The following is a 20,963-nucleotide window of genomic DNA, read 5'->3' as shown; positions in this document are numbered from 1 at the left end:
TACACCGTTGTTTCTCTCTGGACCAGCTGATTTCACAGGCACAGTAGCATACTGCAGGGCAAGAGAGAATGGCTCCACATGAAAACACTCTAGGCAGTAGCAATTTTGAAAAGCTGACCTAGTAATGAAAATTCAAGGCATCTTGAGTCAGACACAATTTAGGAGAATCATCATCCTAAGGAATGAAGAGGTGATACACTGTGACAGTATATGGAATTTGTCCCGTGGGAGTGCATATAAAAGAACAGGACTCAACACAACAGTCCCATGACAAACAACATCCTAGAGGCCCATTAAAAAGAAGAAACACCAGTAGGATGGGAGAAATCAGCTATTTTTTTTTCCCATTTCCTCCAAGATGGGGAAAAAACCTCCTCTGCTGCAGAATCCCATTACTAGAGTGACAAAAAAAAGCAGATGGTCAGAAAAAGATTCAGCAGTACATGATCTTCTGAAACATTTCTTCCTTGCAAACAGAGGATTAGCCTTTCCACAAGCTCATCTGCAGGACTTAGAATCACTGGCAAACAGGAACATATGGGGGTGATGGGAAACAAAAGTATTTCCAAACGCATGATTTTTCAAATGGAAAAATGTCTCTCTACTTTGTTAGTCATAAAATCCATGCAGTTTCTCCATGCTGTGCATCTGAATGAGCATGGGGAACAGAACAATAGTCATTGAAACATGCCAGATTAATTCTACTACAGAATTTTTTCTGCAAGCAAGAAACTAGGTAGGGGATGTTTACAAATCTGATTTCCTTGATTTTTGTTGGTTTTGCATTTCCCACAGCAAACAGCAATAGCAGCAGAACTTTATTTTTCAAGTGTCTAGTGAAGGAGAAGAACTAGTCTAGCTTTCTTGTCATGAAAAAGCAGAGTTCAATAGGTGAATAGCTGGCATAAATACATGTAAGATACAGATTTTTACATTTTTCATGATTAACAGTTACAAGGTGTTGGAACACTAGTAAAATTATTTAAAAGCCTGTTTTATTTATTTATTATTTAAAAGCCTATACGTACTGAAATTTAAATTAAATGTAATAGCAAATATTAGTATCCCTCTCTCTCCTCCCCAGTCCTGTAAAATACACACACCCAATCCCGGCCTACAAAAAAGATATATGCTTTGGGTGTCCTTCAGTCCATAAGGACCCACAGGACACATGCACAGTTTCCTCGTTGGCAGTTGTTTTTAAGAAGAAATATGATAGACATGTATACGCAACAATTATGCAGTGACTTGTGTATCACTCCCTCTTGATGTCTGCCACTCACTGGGACAGTAAAAGAAGTGAGAATTTTTTTCCTGAAAACAACTGTTCATTTCAAGCCAAGGAGAGAAAGACTTGGTCTGACAAATTGTGACTGTTTCTATGTAGGGAGTTTAGCCTGTCCCTGAACACCAAAGCAGGCCTAAATCACCTTATATCAAGATGTAAAAGTCCAGCTTAAAACTTGAGTTCGATATTTAGAGCTCCTGCTCACTAAGAATACTATGCTGGCACAGAGAATTACCATACTGGTACTCCAAAGTGCGCACCAACTTAACCTCTGAGCTGGAGTGTCGTCTTGTTACGCTGATTTTAACCGGAAAGCCTAGAAACCAAACTTAAGCACATCAACCTCTTTCACTTCTCCCTCTTCATTTCAGTCAACCTTATATACAAACTAAGTCTGACTGACAAACTTTTGCGGAGGATTTGCAGATTTTTTTCCCCCACTTTAGTATTTCTACCTTTGCTACCTCCTACTTAAAGTACCCTAAAACCACAGTGCTTTCCTCCTAAAAACTCCCCCTCCTTGGACAGTCTTATAAGGTCTCAAAGACGTAACAGCAATTCATCACTTAGTCTCACTACCCTTGAATATAAATCTCCTGCAGGCAGTGAAAGAGAACCAGGAAGCCTATTTTCCCAAGTACCTACTAGTATCATACCATGAACTCTCCCAATTAAGCCTTAAGGACCACCTTATCTAATATATACAACCAAGGAGGGAAGTAGACATTTTGTACAGGTCTATTTTTAAAAAGCCAGCAGAAAAAATGACTTGAAGTGGTTAAAAGAGCCAGTGAAATAGAAACATTTTTCCTCTGGTGCTGAGTAAAGGTAGTGTAAGTTGCTTGGGTTTAGTACAGACTCTTTATATGTTAACAATGTTCACGTCACTGTTGGCAGGGGGGTGTGGGGGGTGGAAATCAGCTGCCATGGATGAACTCTTTCATGGTACAAGCCCGAGACTGGCATGCCTGATAACACTGCGAGATTGTGAGCTATATAGTGCATCCATGTATAGATAGCTTTATTCATCTCAAGTTTATTACCCCCACCCCCCAGCTCTCTTTCAGGTTCATGACTCAGAATGCTAATTGCCCCGTTTTTGTTTAGGGCTGGCTGACTGGCTGTCAAGCCAATTCCATTGCCTATTTGACAAATGAGCTCTGTCGCCTCCCTGCAAAGACTCTAAGGAAGGTCACGAGACTGTATAGTGTGCTTTTTTCCAACAAAGTTTAAAGGGGAGAATTCAAGCAACTTAGCCACAAAGATAAACTAGCCACCGAACCCACAAAGATAAACTAGCCACCGAACCCACAAATCTACCCCAAACTGGTTTTAGCCAGCAGCAAACGGGACTCCTGTAAAATGTGGATTATTTCTTTACATCCTGCGTTTTTAATGTGGCCCAGCACACTATCTTTTTATCTCAAAAAGATTCTGTGAAGCAGCAAAAGTATATACCAGTTGATGGCTGGGTTACAAAACAACACAGCTGGATATAAAGCCACATGGTTCAAGATAGAAGTAAATCAAATCCTCCCCACTATCAAATCAGTTCACAGTAGAAGGAGTCCTTCATAGACCCAATCCTGGGAAAAAAGTTCCAAATTTATGTTTATCCATTATACAATAGCAGCACACATTCAACTTTTATAAAGACTTAGTTCATTTGTCACAGCAGCAGTCTTCACAGAATAGTTGAGGTTGGAAGAGACCTCTGGAGACCATCTGGTCACCTAAACCTGGCTGCCTAGGACCATGTCCAAACTGCTTTTGAATATCTCCAAAGAGGGAGACTCCACATCATCTCTGGGCAAACCATGCCAGCACTCAGTCACCCTCACAGTAACCAAAATTGTTTCCTGATGTTCAGAGGGAACTTCCTGTGTTTGAGTTTGTGCCCATTGCCTCCGTGACTGGACACCACTGAAAACAGCCTGACTCCATCCTCTTTGCAATCTCCCTTCAGGTATTTATATACATTAAGACTCCCCCAAGCCTGCTCTTCTCCACGCTGAACAGTCCTAGATCTCTCAGCCCTTCCTTGTAGGAGAGGTGCTCCAGTTCCTTAATCATCTTGGCAGCCCTTTGCTGGACTCTCCAGTATGTCACTGTCTCTCTTGTACTGGGGAGTCCAGAACTGGCCCAGGTGTGTGCCTCACCCAGTGTCAAGCAGAAGGAAAGAATCCCCTACCTCGACCTGCTGTCAGCACTCCTAATACAGCCCAAGACACTGTTAGCCTTCTTGGTCGCAAGGGCACACTGCTGGCTCACATTTGACTTGGTGTACACCAGGACCCCCCAGGTCCTTCTCTGCAAAGCTGCTTTGCTGTATTACACTATACCACTACAACAGCCCATAATGCCTAAGAGATATCCAGGCTAGCCTTAGGCAAGAAACAGTCAAGCTAGAGAAGTGTTTTTCAGTTAAGTTACAGATCTCTCAAGTCTTAGGCTTTACCTACTTGGCCTTTGCCTCCAACTCCCCAGCTGCAGCAAGAACAACTCTGTCTGGGATGTACCTGATCTGCCCCCACTAAGTTGCATGGGGCCTATGAGTATCTGGAACTTGATCTTGCTGACTGGCAGCTTTCTGGCCACTGCCTGTCCTCTAGAGAGCTGAGTGAAAGGTCTCAAATTGGCTTGACACAAGTCCATTTTTCTGTAATTCCTGCTACAAAAAATCAACTCTGTCTCTGCTCAAGAGCTCTGCAGTTCAGCTATACCTATACTACATTTTGGTTGACACAACCATGAACTGAAACAATGTTCACTAATGCAACAGAGAAGCTGGGGAGAGATGCTCATTTTCAAGGAAAGACCTGTGCTTCAAAACAATAAACAGTATTTTATTTATTAATTTCTATATAAAAACCTATTACATATGGAGCCTGAGCTAATGCATATTAAACTGCTCTAGGTGGTTTTATTTGCTTGTCTTAAAAACAACATGACATTTTCTCCCACTTTCAGGATCTGATTAAAAATGGTTTAAGATGACTTCAACAGATGTCCAAATCTCAAGTAAAAACATGAGCTTTGGCTTCTGGCTATTAGCAATCATGTTGAATGATTTTTTCCTAGGAAGGGGGGGGCAGTGCTTTCCCATACAGAAAATATGTAAAACCTAACAAACCATTATTCTGACAGAACACCCTCTAGCTGTAGGACTGGTATATTTTAGACTTCAAACACTAGACTATAGCTGTTTTCCCTTTGCCTGCTCATTCATTCTAACGAGGAATCATTTGTGTTACCTACTGAAATGACACAAAAATGTTAAAATCTTTTTTAGAAAGCCACTCCAAAATAAAGTTCTTCTCTGGGGCTTAGACATAGGTATAAAGCTCTGTGAGTATGCTTAGAGTATTAAATAACACATGATTTTACATCTTTGCTGAATGAAAAAAAAAAATCACAACACCTCTTTCCAAGCCTATTCAAGCCAACCAACATGCGTATGATATGGTATATAAATATATGTATATATGGGTGTATACAGTGTGAGTTAATTAATATCCCATTACTATATGTAATTATCTACATCCAAGGCACACACAGAGGAATTAGAATCTAAGTTAACACCTCACTTCTGAATCAGCAAAGTTTGTCATGAATTTTTAAGTGGCAAAACTCCAGTGCTTCCAATGTGTTATTTGTTCTGCTGCGAGTGCCAGTTATTGATGTTCACTTAAGGTGTAATTTGTAACTTACTCAGTGTTTTCCATTAAAAGAAGGAAAAAAAAAACATTATGTAACTGAGTATCAAAGCAGCATTGTTATCAGCCAGGTTTTATTATTTTCAATCTTTTAAACAAAGAAGGAAAGGAATCTCTGGCTTTAATTTTAGCTGTTGTCTTTTAGAGAGCCAAACTCTTCATCCAGTAAACCAACACATACTGACTTGTTTTGTATATTACGTCTTGATATTTTATCTTCTTCCCAACTTGTGCAGCAAGCAAACTAAAAATTAGGCTCTGGTTCACAAGTGTTTTCTCTTTCCCCGTCCCCCTTTCTTCCCATTTCCAAGTTGATTTTACAGTCTTGCAACAGAGTGTGTTCCAGTGGACAGTTTCATTTGCACAAGAATAACCAACAGTTATTTTGTCTCAGGTTTGGCTTGGTTTTCGGGGTTCATTTTGTTTTGAATTTGATTTTAGTTGAGGTTTTTTGTTTCAGAGGAACAGCAATTAGCATGCCATGTTAAGGCAAAGCCAAGGAGGCTTATTTTCAGGAAGCTGCCCTCTGAGACATGTAGGTTCCCTCTCCATTCCTGGGGACACATGCAGCAGAGACACACTGCCAATACTGCCTTCAGTGGAGTGTTCTACTAACTGAGCTGCAGTTTGAGAGTGCGTGGATTGAAATGGTTATTTTATGTGCAAGTGTCAGCCATGATTTCTTGCCAAGGCATTCTTGGGAAAGATGCCAAGGATCTTCCTTTAGGTGAGCCAAGCCAAGGTTTTATTTGACAGAGAAGCTTGATTTTGTTTCAGTAGAAACTATTTGCGGACACATAAAATGTGTAGCATATTACTATTCCAATATTTCATCAGAAAAAGAGAAAGACAAAAAACATGGAGTTTGGTGCTATATTCAACTTACCTTTTCATTCCATGCCCACAATCCAATCCCAAGAAATGCTATGCCAAGGAACTAAAGGGAAAAAAATAATATATCAGAGCAGGAACTATAAATTTATTGATTTTTTTTTTAAAACATACACATTGACTCATCCACTCTGTTGGATAATCAATTTTATCAGGACTGTAGGGGCTTATCGAGAGTTTCAAAATATGTATGCAATTGTTTATTTTACAACACAATCATTGTAACTGGAGGAATTTAAAGTTTGCATAGCTCATTCAGGGATGTTCTGCATAAGAACAGTAGGTGCAATAAATGCCACTTTCTCAGCATCAAGCAAGTAAGGTTCTTTTGGAGTTCGTCAGACTCAAAGTAAACTCCACAGTCAAGCAAAACATTATTTTACTGTTGTATTACCACCACCTGCACAAAACAATTGTCCTTGCAGCTCTCTCCTAGTAGGAGGAAGTGATTAAAAGGAAGTCCTAAATACAGATGTACTATCAGTTTTAGCAATGTTGCCCACGGAAAGCTGTTTAAATATAATATAACCCATGATTTTGGAGAGGGGGAGTAAAAATAATGCTGGTTGTCACGGTTTAACCCCAGCCAGCAACTAAGCACCACATAGCCACTTGCTCACTCCCCCCCATGGGATGGGGAGAGAATCTGAAGAGTAAAAGTGAAATAAAGACAGTTTAATAGGTAAAGCAAAAGCCGCGCATGCAAGCAAAGCAAAACAAGAAATTCATTCCCCACTTCCCGTGGGCAGGCAAGTGTTCAGCCATCTCTAGGAAAGCAGGGCTCCATCATGCGTAACGGGAACTTGGGAAGACAAAAGCCATCACTCCAAACATATGTGTGTCCCCTCTTCCTTCCTCCCTCTTCCCCCATCTTTATATTCTGAGCATGATGTCACATGGTATGGAATATCCCTTTGGTCAGTTGGGGTCAGCTGTGCCAGCTGTGTCCCCTCCCAATGCCTTGTGCACCCCCAGCCCACTCACTGGTGGGGTGGGGTGAGAAGCAGAAAAGGCCTTGGCTCTGTGTAAGTACTGCTCGGCAGTTATCAATACTGTTTTCAGCACAAATTCAAAACATAGCCCCATACCTGCTATTACGAAGAAAATTAACTTTATCCCACCAAAACCAGCACACTGGTCTAAAAGAGTAAGAATTTTTAAAAACCTTGAAGCCAACATTTTATAACCTTTCTGATACTGAATGTTTCTGTATTTTGTAAAGAAAGTTACAGTCCCTTTCTCCTCCAAGGGACTCAAAAGCAGTAAACTGAAAAGACAGTGTCTTTCCCCCATGATGGAAAAGGGAACAGCACCTACAATTTTGTTATATCCCTGTATTCTCCATTCCACTGAATAATTTAGAGTGCATTGTTTCCCTCCAAATACTACAGGGTTTCCATACAAAACCCATGCTAAGGATCACTGCAACAGGCAGAATAAGCACTGTTTCCCAACATCACCACTACGTATTTGGCATGATACGGTACCAATCATGTAGAATATTTAAAAAAAAACACCAAAACAACCTACATATAGTGGGTGTCCTACATATAGTGGGTGTCCGAGCATATCTCTAAATGTCCATCTGTCCAATTTTCATCTATGATTTTTAAAACCTAAGTGCTGGCTAAAAAGAAAACTATATTCACTCTAGTTTCAGGGCATGGAATGGAATGTTACTCAAACATCTAACCCTGGTTTTCTTTGTGGTTTCTCCACACTGCAGTGTACAGATTTATTCTGGCACATAGTATGCCTTCCTCTTAAGATTTGTATAAACAGTTAAGTATCCTAATGATTTTTCTTTTTCAAAACAGGACAAAAGTGTTTTTCTGTTGAGAAGTGGGACGAGGCAGGAATATCAACTTAAAAAGCTTTCCCAGAAGTGATTTCAACAGCTTCAAAGATTCCTTCTTCCTTATACTTTTTTTTAGGTGGCAATTTTAGCTTTATACAAGAGTATCTGTAAAGCATAACTCAGTATCAGGTGGAATATCCTCACTGCAATACCCCAAAGTTCCCTAAAACCCCTCACATCTCTGTGACTTTCTCCTCCAAGTGTGCTTTGCCAGCTGACCAAAGGACTATGCTTACCACATCCAGCCAGCTCACCCAGAAGCCCATCTATACTAACTGGGAATGAAACTATCCATTTTGACTTGAAGAGTCATGACTGCAAATTTAAACAATACTACAAGCCAGTATTCTTCAAAGGCAACCATCGCAGGCTTGGCTGTATTTTAATACAAAATAAATGGAATTTTTTCCTAGATGGAAAAACAGAACTGCTGGTCAAGAAAGTCTGTTATTTCTGCAGCCTTAACTGTCTATAAAGTACAAGAGATGGATTTGAGAATGTCAGTACAGCCTCCTGTGATACACCATGTGAGCCAAAAAAGGTCATCTTACCTGTATTGAGACTGCTCTTTTTCTATGGTCATAAAGCTTGCCAGAAGAGTGTGTGTAATCCTCCTGACTGCAGTGATTATTTGAAACTTGAGATAAAGCTGTACAAGTTTCCAAATCACTTTTAGACAAATGCAGTTAAGTTCTTTTTTGCAGTAACAGGTTCCTTTCCTTCCTTCTTACACAGCGAAAGGCACCAAGGTTGAAGGAACAGGAGTGAGGGGAAAAAAGCTACATTATTATAAAAACCCATAAGCTGTATTTGGAGGTGGCAAACTTATTTACAGAGAGGTGCAAAACATTGTGTTTTGCGAATACCTTAATATGGCTTTGAACAGAATAAGCGTGGAAAACTAGAATGAAAGAATTTGATCAGTGAATACAAGTGTAACTTAACAGCCATATACATCAGCTGTAAGTCTGGCTCAGATCCACTAGTTTTATTCCATTTAATCCAGACAAGTGTCCTGATCCTTCATGGGAAGTTGAGACTTAAGGGTAAGATTACCTCATGGCTTGCAAAAGGCAACTTATAGTAGATTATATGGGCCTCAAACCAGGCGAAGCTCGTCTCAATTTACGGATTGGGTAACAAGACTGTACTATACGAAGCTGAAGCACCTAAAAAGCTGAGATTGTCAAGCTTCTGGAAAGTCTGTCAAGAAAAACCAGGAAACTGAGTTTTCTCATAGTTTTCAAGATGAACAAAGAATTACACGCTGCTCAGTCCTTTTCATATCCCAAAATGGAAATCTCTGTACCATTGTCTTTTGAGCAGCTGAAGAAGCAGGAACAATGGACAAGATCCATTAGGAGAAAAAGGTTCATGATGGAATCATGAACTCTTTATCACAGAATGCTGTGGAAATCAAAAACTTAGTGGCATTCAGAAAAAAATTAGATAAATTAATGGAGGATCCATAGCTATTGAAAAGTGATTTTGATGCAGCTTCTAGCTCAGGAAGTTTTTACACTGTTGCTTATTGGGCAATCATAATCGGGAAGACATCACTGTATGTATGCATGCTTTGTTGTTTAAATGCCTCTTTCCTTGGACAAACTTGCATTACTTGAGACAAAATACTGAGCAAGGCAGACCACCGACCTAACCCCCTACAATCATGCCCTAGAAAGGCCCACCCTTGCACAAACTCAGCCAGCTATGGGGATGAAGCACATAGGAATGCTCTCAGTAATCCCCACTGGCAGAAGACAGATGTTCATGAGGAGACTTACACCTCTCACCAGGATTAACTTTGGATTTTCTTGACAATTATGAAAGAAATTCCTGCATAGCCTAAAAAAAATTGAAAGTGCCTCACAAAAATCCCTCTGTATTTTTGCTGTTAGAACCAGAAGTAAAACAGGACGCGTATCCTGCTTATCTTGCAGCCCTTCTGCAGATGTCTCCAAGACAGTCTTGAACTGCTTGCTTGTAACCTGAAAGAAAATGTCTTCACATCTGAAGCACCTGGGGAGAGGGTGAGATGGCATACACATCATCTCAGTTAAGTCTGGAAAATTTCATTTACATCGATTAAATTATTCCAACAAGTAATAAAAAAGTGGAAGTTTGCCTCATTATCTACAAAACACTCAGAGAAAAACAGTCTCAATTCTCCACAGACATCTAGTAAGACCATTTAGCCTGACTATAAATGGTCACCGGATCTGGGGCAGAGCTTGTAAAATCTTGATACTTTTCTTTTTTAAACAATAATTTGCAGGAGAATATTAGAACATTTCTCTGGAGTATTACAGCCTTACAAAAAATGCATAATAGAACTTTCTTAGCCATAGGTTTTCTATTCACAAACATCAGACAAGTGTGTTCAAATGACTCGTCTATAAAGATTATATGTACTTAAGAGCAGAATGTGTAGCAGTACTTGTATTGTTGCCCTACTTGTAAAGTTCACATGCAGTTTTCAGAAGTGGATTGATCGATAAATGCCTCAAGCTGCACGTATCTTATTCCCAGTCTCGCCTGCATGGAGGAAAACTATTCTTTGTTGCTAGGGATACAGCATCATACAGCACAGCATTTCATTTAAAGGGTGCTAGGGTAAATACTAATGCAAGTACTAGAAAAAATTTGAGAGAGAGAGAGGAGCTTAATTGTAGAGTGATCAGACATTACTTCACATACTGAATTTTAATCTCAGCTAACATTCTTGAATAAGTTGGCACCAGTTTTCAACCAAAAGTACGACAACCACAGGCCGAGCAGTAAAAGGTTGGTTAATGTGCCACGTGCATAAACCAGTGCACATCCATGTGTAGATACATTAAAGGCTTGTGTGAGAAGGAATAATAATAGTGCAACAATCTAATCTCACCTTCACCGCAACAATACAAACTCACTAGCAGAAGCATGTCAAAACCATCAGAGTTGAGAACCAGAGCTTCCTCGCAAAAGCTTTTTGTTTGGGGGGGGGGGGGGGTTGAGCCCTGTATTTAAGCAGTGTGAAAACCTCCCACCTGCCCTTGCTTTGAGCTGCCACAAGAACTCTGTGCACAGTGTTAGCAAGGAGACTATCAGGATTCTTATGGGCACTTTGGTGTTTCTCCTGTGACAATATGCTGTAGGTTATTCACAGAGCGAGATTTCCTTCTGTGTGACTCAAGCCAGCACAGCATGGGAACACAAGGTACAGTATTTTACTGACAAGCACAGCAGTGATTGGGACAACATGAAGTGTAATATTTCATATCCTGAAATACAGTCAGGAAAACACAGGACTCCTGAGCTTTGTACACGTATAAAGCAGCACTGACAAGTTCCTAACTGACTCAAACCCCAGATGAACAATTTTTCCCTAAGCACTTCCTCTGTAGCACTCTGTGTTGAGACTCATTCAATATTTCAAAGTCAGAATATTCACTGCTTGCTTTAAAGTATTTTATGCCAAATCAGTCTTTTTGCTTTTTAAGGCAGGGCAAAAAAGGAACTTAATGTTTGTGTCAGAGCACAAAGGATTTTGTTGTTGGTTTTGTTGCTTGTTTGTTTTTAAAGTAGCCCTGATAGAGAAAGGGCACCAAACCAGAAATTAACATGTTCACACAGCTTGCTTCTTCCCTTCTTACCATGGATGTACTCTGCTTTAAATATGTCAGGTAGCATTCTTTCAAACAAAACAAATAGGACATCCTCTCAACTCTCCAGCTTTAGCCTGGACCAGTATCACAGAGAAGGAAGGTACCAGAAGTCTGCCCTGTTCCTTCTTCCATTCACCCCAGTTCCCGTAACTTTTCGATTCTCAACACAAACTGTTACAGCATTTCATTTTCATGTGGCTAAACATACGTGGGAAAGGCAAACTGCTCAAAGCATACATACGCATTTACATATTTATGCTAATGCTTACAAAGAATGCATTCTCCTAAAGCCCATTTCTTGTTTGCCTTGAGACATTACCAGCAGAAAAACTCCATGTACTACAGTCACTGAATGAAGATGCTGTGTAGGTGACTAATTACCATTTTGGTTCACAGCGACATTCAGATATAGACTGAATATAGACTAAAAGACGTCAAATCTATTTCCATTTTATGTGCAGCTTTTAAAAAAAACATTAAACTATATTTCACAGATAACTGATAATACCTTTTCCCTTCCAATACAAAACGCACAGACATGGAAGAAAAAAGATCCCAGTTTCCACACATTTTGCTCAGCTGAATCAGAGATATGACTGATTTTATAGAATCATCCAAAGTAGAAAACCAGACCCAAGAACACAATGAGAAAAGCTGTCTGCTCCATCTTGCAGAACTCTTAGCTCTCATAAAAAAATTAAGCACGTATGACCCCAATTTTCAAAGCAAGGTACTGTAGCTGTTAATGTACCTTTTCTTTTCACCAGTTTGGGGTTTTCCATTTTGTCCAATGAGTAAGCAAGATATATATACTCCCTCCCTCCTCAAATACACAATCCATTGCCATTATTTTCTTATTGCCTTCTCCAATTCTTTAATTGCAAAAGCAAGACATCTGCTTTCTGTTACTGTTGCTCTATGTATTTATTTTATTGCTTTCTGGTGGTGCAATTGTAAGCACTGCCAATCAGCTTGGAGCAAGAGTCCCTAAAGACTGAAGTCCCTCTCCTCTTGTTCACAGAAATTGATATAGTGGAAAACAGAAGAAGAAGGATGAATTAGACTCTATTTCCCTTGCTCCAACTTTTGGGCAACAACTCCCCTCAAGCCTAGATAAAATAAATTTAACTCTTTCCAAGTTCACAGTGAAACTCTAAACTAAAGTCCTGCTGTCTGAAGAAAATACTTTATTTGGAGCAGATTTTTTTTAAAGCATGCAAAACTTATACATAGCAATCACTTTGTAAAATTCTTCAATAGAAGCCTTTGGGAGTTTAAGGTTTTTGTTTCTATGAGTTCTAGCTAATTTCCTAAAACCAGTGCATTACTCCCTCCCCCCCGCAATACAAAAAGCAAAGACCTTTAAGGTAAATATCCCACCACTACCACACAGAAACATCTAAAAAGCCTACAGAGTTGAAGTAACATCACCATTCTTTGGTACACTCATCCCACACAGATCCTATCCCTTCTTTTCTACTCTTCTTTACACTCTCAATTGGTCTTTATTTCACCACCCTCTCTTTCTCTGCTCTCCCCGAGCCCAAAAGACTATGCAGGAAGACTGAGAAATTCTGCTGCACACACCTCTCCATGGGTCTCTTCCCTGCCTTCACTTCTGAACTACATTAAGTGCCTCGTGTCTCTCTACTTTTCCAATCCAGCCTTGTTCTCTTCATCAATACCATTCCATCTCTGTCTCAGTCCTCTCCACTGCAGCTTCGCCGCCTGAAGTCAGTTTCTATTTTTAAAACTATCCTAAAATTATGTAAGTGGTGCTGTAGCAGTATGAAAACAGTATGGGCTTAAACACACAACCTCATGCAGCTGAAAAGTCCAAAATGAAAATAAGAGAACTGGAAAAAAAAACAAACACCAAACCTGAATTCTACATCCTATATCAGGGCACTAATCATTTCTCCTAGCCAATTTAACAATGCAAAGACATAAGCCTTCTCTTTCTGGCCTGCAAGTAACAAAAAGTCCGAAGGCAAAGAAAGCATGTTCTGCTTCAAGCTGGGGTGAAGCAAAGTGTCTGGAAGCAGTATTGCAAATGGGCCATTTTCCAGGTCTGTCTTGCTACCCAGGGCTAGCAGCTTCCTACCCCAGAGGAACACAAGACCTCCTCCGGCTCTCCTCTTCCTGCTGCTGCGCTGATCTCATTCCTCCCAAATCACCCTACCTGAGGCTTCAGGCTACTTAGGTGCAGCCCCACCATGACTCTTCTTCATATTATTTTTCTGAAACTACTGTTCCATTAAAAGCAGAAGTTTAAAAAACAAAACAAACAATCAAAAAAACCTGAAAGAACACAACAAAACCACACACACACAAAACCCACAAAACAAACCATATGTGAAATTCTTATTGTGAAACTGATACACAAATGCATAGTTATTTTCAGTTACAAGCAGTGAAGTTGTAACATCTAATCTTGAATTTGATACAGCAAACAGAAAGCATCTGAGCTAGTCTTTTTCCTTAGTAAGAAATGGGTAATTACATTGCCTACACAATTGATTTAAGAGTGCAGAGCCAGGAAACACAAATAGGTAGGCTTGTCAACAGAGCACAATACTTTGAATGCTCAGCATTTCCTTTCCGGAAAGCAGTCTCGGCTCCTAGCTGTGCTCATAGCCTACAGAAAGGGAGTCCCAAAATATTCTATCCCAGCTGCACAAGCTGCCACATCCCAGGCCACTTCAATGAACTATACTCAGATCTATTTGCTTCACAGAAAACACATGTGGAGGATGAGGGAGGGATGAAAAGATTGATCCAATCTGGACAGAGAGGCACACCAACTGAACACCACCAGCTTTACAGACAAACTTGGGCCAAACAGTTTAATCTGGCTCTCCTTCTACTTAAAAAGAGAAAACAACCAGCACAGAAAAGAGACTGAACACAGAGCAAATGGTGAACACACACCCAACCTCATGTGCACACACAATTTTTTCCAGCAAATTCTACAATAGCTTTATTTCCTCTTACCTTCACCAAATGGTCATTCCTGGTTGTCTTTTAGGGGGTCCCCCACAGTAAAATGTTCAAAGCCATTTACAAAGAAACTGGTACCACATGTACAAAGAAATCATAGCTTGAAAAGGTAGGAAGTGATTCACCGCAGTTTAGTAACATGCCAGAAGCTGAGCTCAGGTATCCAAAATCCTAACCCCAGTATGATGTGACTGTATAGCTTATCACATCTCTCCTCAGATCAAATCCGACTCAGAACTATAAACTCTGCAATGGCAAATACACATACGTATGACATATGTTAATACATAAAATAAACTTTAATAAGTCACTGCACTGAACATTGGGGGGATGGAGGGAAGAAGGGGACACAGAGAGACCATAGTAGGTTTATTAAGAATTATTTGACAGCCTAGTAACTCTTCACTTTACAAAGATGCAGCCATCTTGAACATAGAGACCAGTACTACTTTGTCAACAGAAACAAAAGCATAACATCAAAAGTCATACCAGCTGTGTGCATACCTTGGTTTTTTTGGAGAGATGTGGGGGAAAAGAAATAAAGCCAAAGCACTAATTAGACAGCTATCAAAATTATTTCCCAATACCTACACACAATCACTATCAGCAATCCAGATGCATGAAGCCAAATTACAAGACATGTATTCTGTAAATACTGAACAAAATTCTTTATTGTTTTGCACCTTGTAGTCCTTGTAATAGAGGGAAATGGCTCTAAACACAGTACTGGTTTTAGCCACTGTTAATCCTCATAATTTCCTGTGTACTACACTGTAACTGCCCAGAACTAAAAAATTCAGATCATACATTAAAAATGGTTCTGTGGATCTCTTAGTCCAGCTTCCAGAGGCATGAGAAGGTCTGTGGGACAGAGCTTTGAAAATTCTGTTCCAGACAATAAGGTCATTCAGCCTTGCGTTTTGTCTTGCAGTGCATTGCTTCTTACTAACTCTAGAAGCTACTGTATATGCCCCAATGTAGGCTAAACAAGATTATTCACAAAATTAAGCCCTTTTTTTTTTTACTTATGTCAAAATTAATCAATGCTTTATTAGCTATTTTTATACTATCTTTCTAATTTCCAATAAAAGTAAAATTTGCAGGAGCTGACATCAATTTGTTATTTCTGCAATAACACTACTTGGCAGGGGGCAAAGCAAACAAACTCTGATTTGAAATCCTTTTAAAAAAAGTGATATGGAACAAACAAGAGGCAACAAATGCTCACAATGTTTTCTACCTGAAAGTTTTATTCCTAGGCAAAAGTTCCACAGTTTGGCAGTGGGGAAAAAAAGCAGCTATAAACCAGCTGCTTGTCTAAACAAAACAGACTGCTGACCCTTTGTCTTGTTTCCAGACAGCATCAAAAACACCTCTATTATTTGTCATTCTCAAAAGAGGCATCGGAGGCTTGACTAAACATGTAGGCAAAATGCTCTTCACTTCTGTAAAGGTGCCCCTTCAAATCACAGCTGCTTTATGTGATATGGCAGTCTGGGGAGGTTTTGCTGTCAACACCTTTGCTGGACTTGTGCTGAAGTTATATACAATGTTATCGCTGCAATTTAATTTGAGGGTGTTAAAGTTGTTTTAAGAATAAATGCATTGCAGAAACAGAACTATATTGTAAGATTTCCAGTTCACTACAACAGAGCCTAATCTTCTCATATAATTTCAGCTTGACAAACAGTATGGGCAGTATCACCTAGACCATATAAAATGCTCACATGCTAAGTGCAAACTTATTCCTGATTTTATTGCCACTTTGAACTACATTATTTCCATAAACTATAGTTCCTGATGAGTTCATTACCTCTGGCTACTGTTACACTTCTCTGGTTAGCACAAACACTAATAGCTGATCCCTCCTGTCGGCACATACCAGGAAAACAAGGATTAGAAAATTTCTTTGAGGGACGTGGAAATGCAGTCGTAGTACATACAGATGGCCCCCTAAGAGAAAAGCTGTAAAAAGCAAATGACGCTGCCTCACTAAGATCCTTCTACTGCATAGCTGTGCTCTTGCAGTCAGGCAGTCTTTGCCTACCACCCTTCCAGGGTGACGGTGGTGTTCTGGTATTTTGAAGATGACTTGCAAGAGAGAGTGCACATGCCAGCCAGATAATCTCATTTTTTCCCTTATTCATAAAAGCAGAGCAGCTGCTTTTACGGTCCCATCTTATTTACTTGTAGATAATCATTACCAAGGAGGACAGTACCTCAAGACCATTTTTAAGAAAGCCTTGGAAACACTGAAATGATTTTAAAAATAAAGTCTTCATGTCACACATCAGTTTCCAAACAGGGTCCCACAAATAGTATATGTGTGTGTGTGTGTATATATATATATAAACAACCAAAAAAACCCCTACAACAAACACCACCCAAAAAAAACCCCAACAACCATGAACAGAGAACGGGATTTGGTTTGACTTTCTGCATTCACTCATCATTTTAACTTAGTCCAGCAAATGCAACTCCTCTTTAAGTAGGAAAAGTATTTTCTTACTTTCTGCTCAGCCCCAGAAGGGTTTCAAGGCACAAGGTATACGAGTTAGCACAAAGCAGCCATTTAATCATAAAAATATGAATACTGGCTAAGTTTCCATGCCCAGCTGGACATTGTTAGAAAAGAGAAGAAAAGAAAGCACTTAGTTTTCACTATTGAGTGCCAGCAATAAAACTGATTTAAACAACTTTTAGCTCTTTCCCATGGAACAGTCACCCTACATAGAATCTCAAAAGGGACCTCTGCAACCCACAGACTCAACTCCAGCCTTCCAGGCAAAACCCACTACATTTGGCTTGATCTACTGGAAGATAACACAACTAAGAACTCTGCGTTTAAGAGCCCCACAAGATCTCATAGGAACAGCACCGCTTTGGGCAAATCACACAATAGCAATGCGTTAGGGCACAAACTGGATAAAGGAGACCTCTGTCAGAATGAGGGGCTCAGAAAGCATCCTGACCACCCCTGATAACAAACTTCTCATCACGGATATTAAAGTCAAAAATAGAAGGAGATCAAGTAATCAGTGTTCTAACAAACCTGTGATGGAAACAAAAGGCAAAAGCACAAAAAAAAAGGAAATTTTCTCAACATTGCTTAAAAGGCTTCATCTTCTAGAGGAGTAACTCCACACTACACATAACAGTGTATTCTAGTGATGCATTTATATAGCAAAGAAAGTGCATCTCAGCTGCTAACCAGAAATGATTAATTCCTGCTAAAAACACTAATGTGAAGAAGATGCCCTGGTAGAACAGGGATAAAAACTTGAGCATGAGTGTAAAGGAGAACATATGCAGCATCGAATAGCTAACCTAAGTTCAACATCTCCCTGCCTGCACTGCAATTTGAATCCAAGCTAGCAGAGAAAATAAACATTTTGCAGCACAAAAGTGCAAGCATAACACTACATAGAAAAAAATAACGTATTTGAAAAACATTACTGAAGTTTTTCCCTTACCTGAAAAACATTGCTTACATTTTACCCAAAGGCAATAGCGTCAGAGTTTCATTTTCCACCATGACAAACACACAGGTAACAGGAAATGAGACAACTTGAAAGGCAATGGTATGTTTTATCACAGAATCATAGAATGGTTCCGGTTGGAAGGGACCTCAAAGACCATCTAGTTCCAACCCCCCTGCTGTGGGCAGGGACACCCTCCAGCAGACCAGATAGCCCAAAGCCCCATCTAACCTGGCCTTGAACACTTCCAGGGAGGGGGCTTCCACAACTTCGCCGGGCAACCTGTTCCAGTGCCTCACCACCTCACCCTTTCCCAGAGATGGATCTGGAAAGGAAACCACTCTTAACATAGCTTCTCCAGCTTTCAGCCCTGCTTTTGTTTAAGAGCAAGTATATTTGGAAGCCACTTCTAAACTCTCAAGAAGTAAATGCAAACAAAAAAAAATTAATTGAGCAAGGAAAAGCAATATCAAACATCTTTTTCCTGTTGCTCAATAATTTCATCTACTGACCTCTTTTTGAAACAACTGAAGTTATTTGTATCTTGACTAACATGCCCAGGAAAATCCAGAATGCTCTGCTTGCCTTCTTTTCCATTACAAAACACTTCAGTCTGGGAAGCTTCCCCATTAGTCTGCGCTGTAGTTCACCCACTACAAGGATGTAAGAAACCTTTCAGAGCATGAATTATTTTCCTGTATCAGGAGTCAGGAAGAGACCTTTAAATTTGCTTGTCCTCTGCTGCACAAACACTGCAAGCAATCCTGCACTAGGCTACCCAGAGAAAGAGTGAGAGAAAGCCTTCAGCAATACACAACTGTACAAACTGTCACCATGACTGTAGAGCTATCAGCAAGAATCCTTCACTAGTACCTCATGTCCTTTCCTTCACATAGTGAAGAAAGGTGACCACAAACAAACTGGAACTGTAGGAGGGTTGAACATATGGGACATACAGATGGAATGGAATTTAACAATCCAAACACAGTATCATATACTTAAGCACTAAGAAAATATCTGCTATAAGTTGGAAATTTGTTCACTGGAAACACAACAGAAGACAGCCTTGGAATTGTAGGCATCAGTCTGTGAGCTAGCAAATTGATGGAATATGCAGAAAGGCAAAATAAGATTCTGTGACATTTAATAAAGCATTCTCAGAAAGAAAGTAATTGCTTTCTATAAGTTTCCCTCAATTCCATATCTCTATAAAGGTCTAAAATGGCCAGCACCACTAGTATGGCTGTAGCCTGCTAAATGATTGCAGTCTCTTCTTTCACATACATCACCAGCACTGTCCAACTGTATGAGTTACAGCTCCTGGACAAGACCCCACTGTGCCCCATCGGTACTCAATCAAACTGGGTTCACAGGATTTTTGTACACAGACCCATAACACTTACTATGTAGCTAGGCCTGTTAGCATAAAATTGTAGATTCAATAACTACACTTCAACCTAAACGATGCTAGGGAGAGAAGGCATCCCAGTGAGTATACACTTAAATGCAAACACACAAACATAAGCATACAAGATGACACACCTAACTCTTTGAGGTGTCAGGTTTTTTATTAGGGAACGTGCCTTCAACAGCTCCTTATGTGACTGTTAAACTTAGGTCTCCCTGGTAGAATCACCTGGCTTGTGTGCAGGGTTTTCTAGGATCAGGCCTGTAATTGCTTTGCCCCAAAGTCACTCTCACCAATACTCTTCATTCAAACCTTCATTTAGCCATCCATGGTCAGCCCTTCCCACCTGGCCCAAAAGCTGTATTTCCAGCTTCAGGTGGGATTCCTCAGTGTGTGCCATTTAGATGCGTCTCCATTGAAATCACAAATTAATTCCACATTTGGTACAGCGCTGACCCCTATTCACACAGAAGGCATGAAAGGACCCCAGTGTAATGTGACTGGGTTCCCAGCACTGCCGCGCTATTCTGGCTGCACTCGCGTGACCTTTGCTTGGTTTGTCACTGCCAAACGGGCAGAGAACAAACAAGTGCAGGGTGGCGTGTCAGATCCTCTCTCCCAATGCACCGAATCAAGCAATTATACTCTACAGCAGTCACCCTCAGGGCATTAAAAAGAGAGAGAAAGGGGAACTGTGTGTGTGAAGACCAAGAGACATAACCAATAGCTTTTTGTCTTTCCTTCAGTTAATAATAGTAGTTAGCACTATCAGCTCTTCCCTTAGGCAGAGCAGAAGGAAAAACTATGTACGTGTTGAAGTGTTAGACCCCAAACTAAGGAAAGGGGTTGCCTCCCTGCCCTGCCATTACAGTCAATATATACGATGTTTATATAACAATGCAGGACAACAAATCTATCCCATAGCTTTCCACATTGTCAGTGTAGTCTATCGCCGACTGTTTGGTGCTCCTACTCTTGCCTCTCCTACACAGCTCCTGACATGATGAGGATCTCTGAGGATGTGCTACAGGAACTTTGCAAAATGAGCCCCTGCACTCTCAACCAACATAATCACATATATGCACAAACAAAGAGCTTCTGATCAGCCATGAGGCTGTGTGGAGGCTGAAGCTGTGAAAGAAGCAGCAGAAGGAGAAAGCCCACACTCCATAATGTTTCCAGTGACTAAGAGAGATTGTTTTGGGCTGCCGGCTGAGCCAACTGTCTGTCCCCATAAGATGCTACATCTATTATCAATCTAGAGGTATATAATAGAACTGGGAAAAAATGTTTAAAAAATAATTTTTTAAATGTGTTGGAAAAAATTAGGAATCATTAGTTCTCCAGGCAGAGGTTGCACAAGAATCCGGATATACAAACATACTAAACTGTGGCACAATTCTAATTTCCCTTTTGACTTTAACAGTAGCTGAGAACTACTGGAAGCTTGTGAAAACTCTCCCCATAAATATTGTTAATGTCCATAGTATCTAACTTAAGAGAAACAATTTATTACCATATATGTAGTTAAACTGAAAGTGGAAAAAACCCCATAATGCTACATCAGTAAGCTTTCCTAATTCAGATGCCATCCATTCATATCAGAGAATCAGGTTAAAAATAGTACCACTGTATCTGAAGCCACCTGCTGCATCTCCTCTTTAAATATATTTTGT

General features: G+C 40.1%; 1 protein-coding gene across 2 annotated transcripts in view; it reads right to left on the bottom strand.

The window, feature by feature from the left end:
• TSPAN5 (tetraspanin 5) overlaps positions 1-20,963 on the bottom strand; it is a 93,369-nt gene that overhangs the window by 19,192 nt on the left and 53,214 nt on the right. The window contains exon 2 of one of the 2 annotated variants that reach the window (XM_075751577.1): positions 5,891-5,941. The exons of the other annotated variant lie outside the window; for it this stretch is intronic. Coding sequence (XP_075607692.1) covers positions 5,891-5,941 — 51 coding nt within the window. The remainder of the gene's footprint in view (positions 1-5,890; positions 5,942-20,963) is intronic. 2 annotated transcript variants of the gene reach the window in all.

Source organism: Balearica regulorum, chromosome 4 (assembly GCF_011004875.1).
Source record: "Balearica regulorum gibbericeps isolate bBalReg1 chromosome 4, bBalReg1.pri, whole genome shotgun sequence".
Lineage (NCBI taxonomy): Eukaryota > Metazoa > Chordata > Aves > Gruiformes > Gruidae > Balearica > Balearica regulorum.
This window is presented reverse-complemented; position numbering and strand designations above follow the sequence as displayed.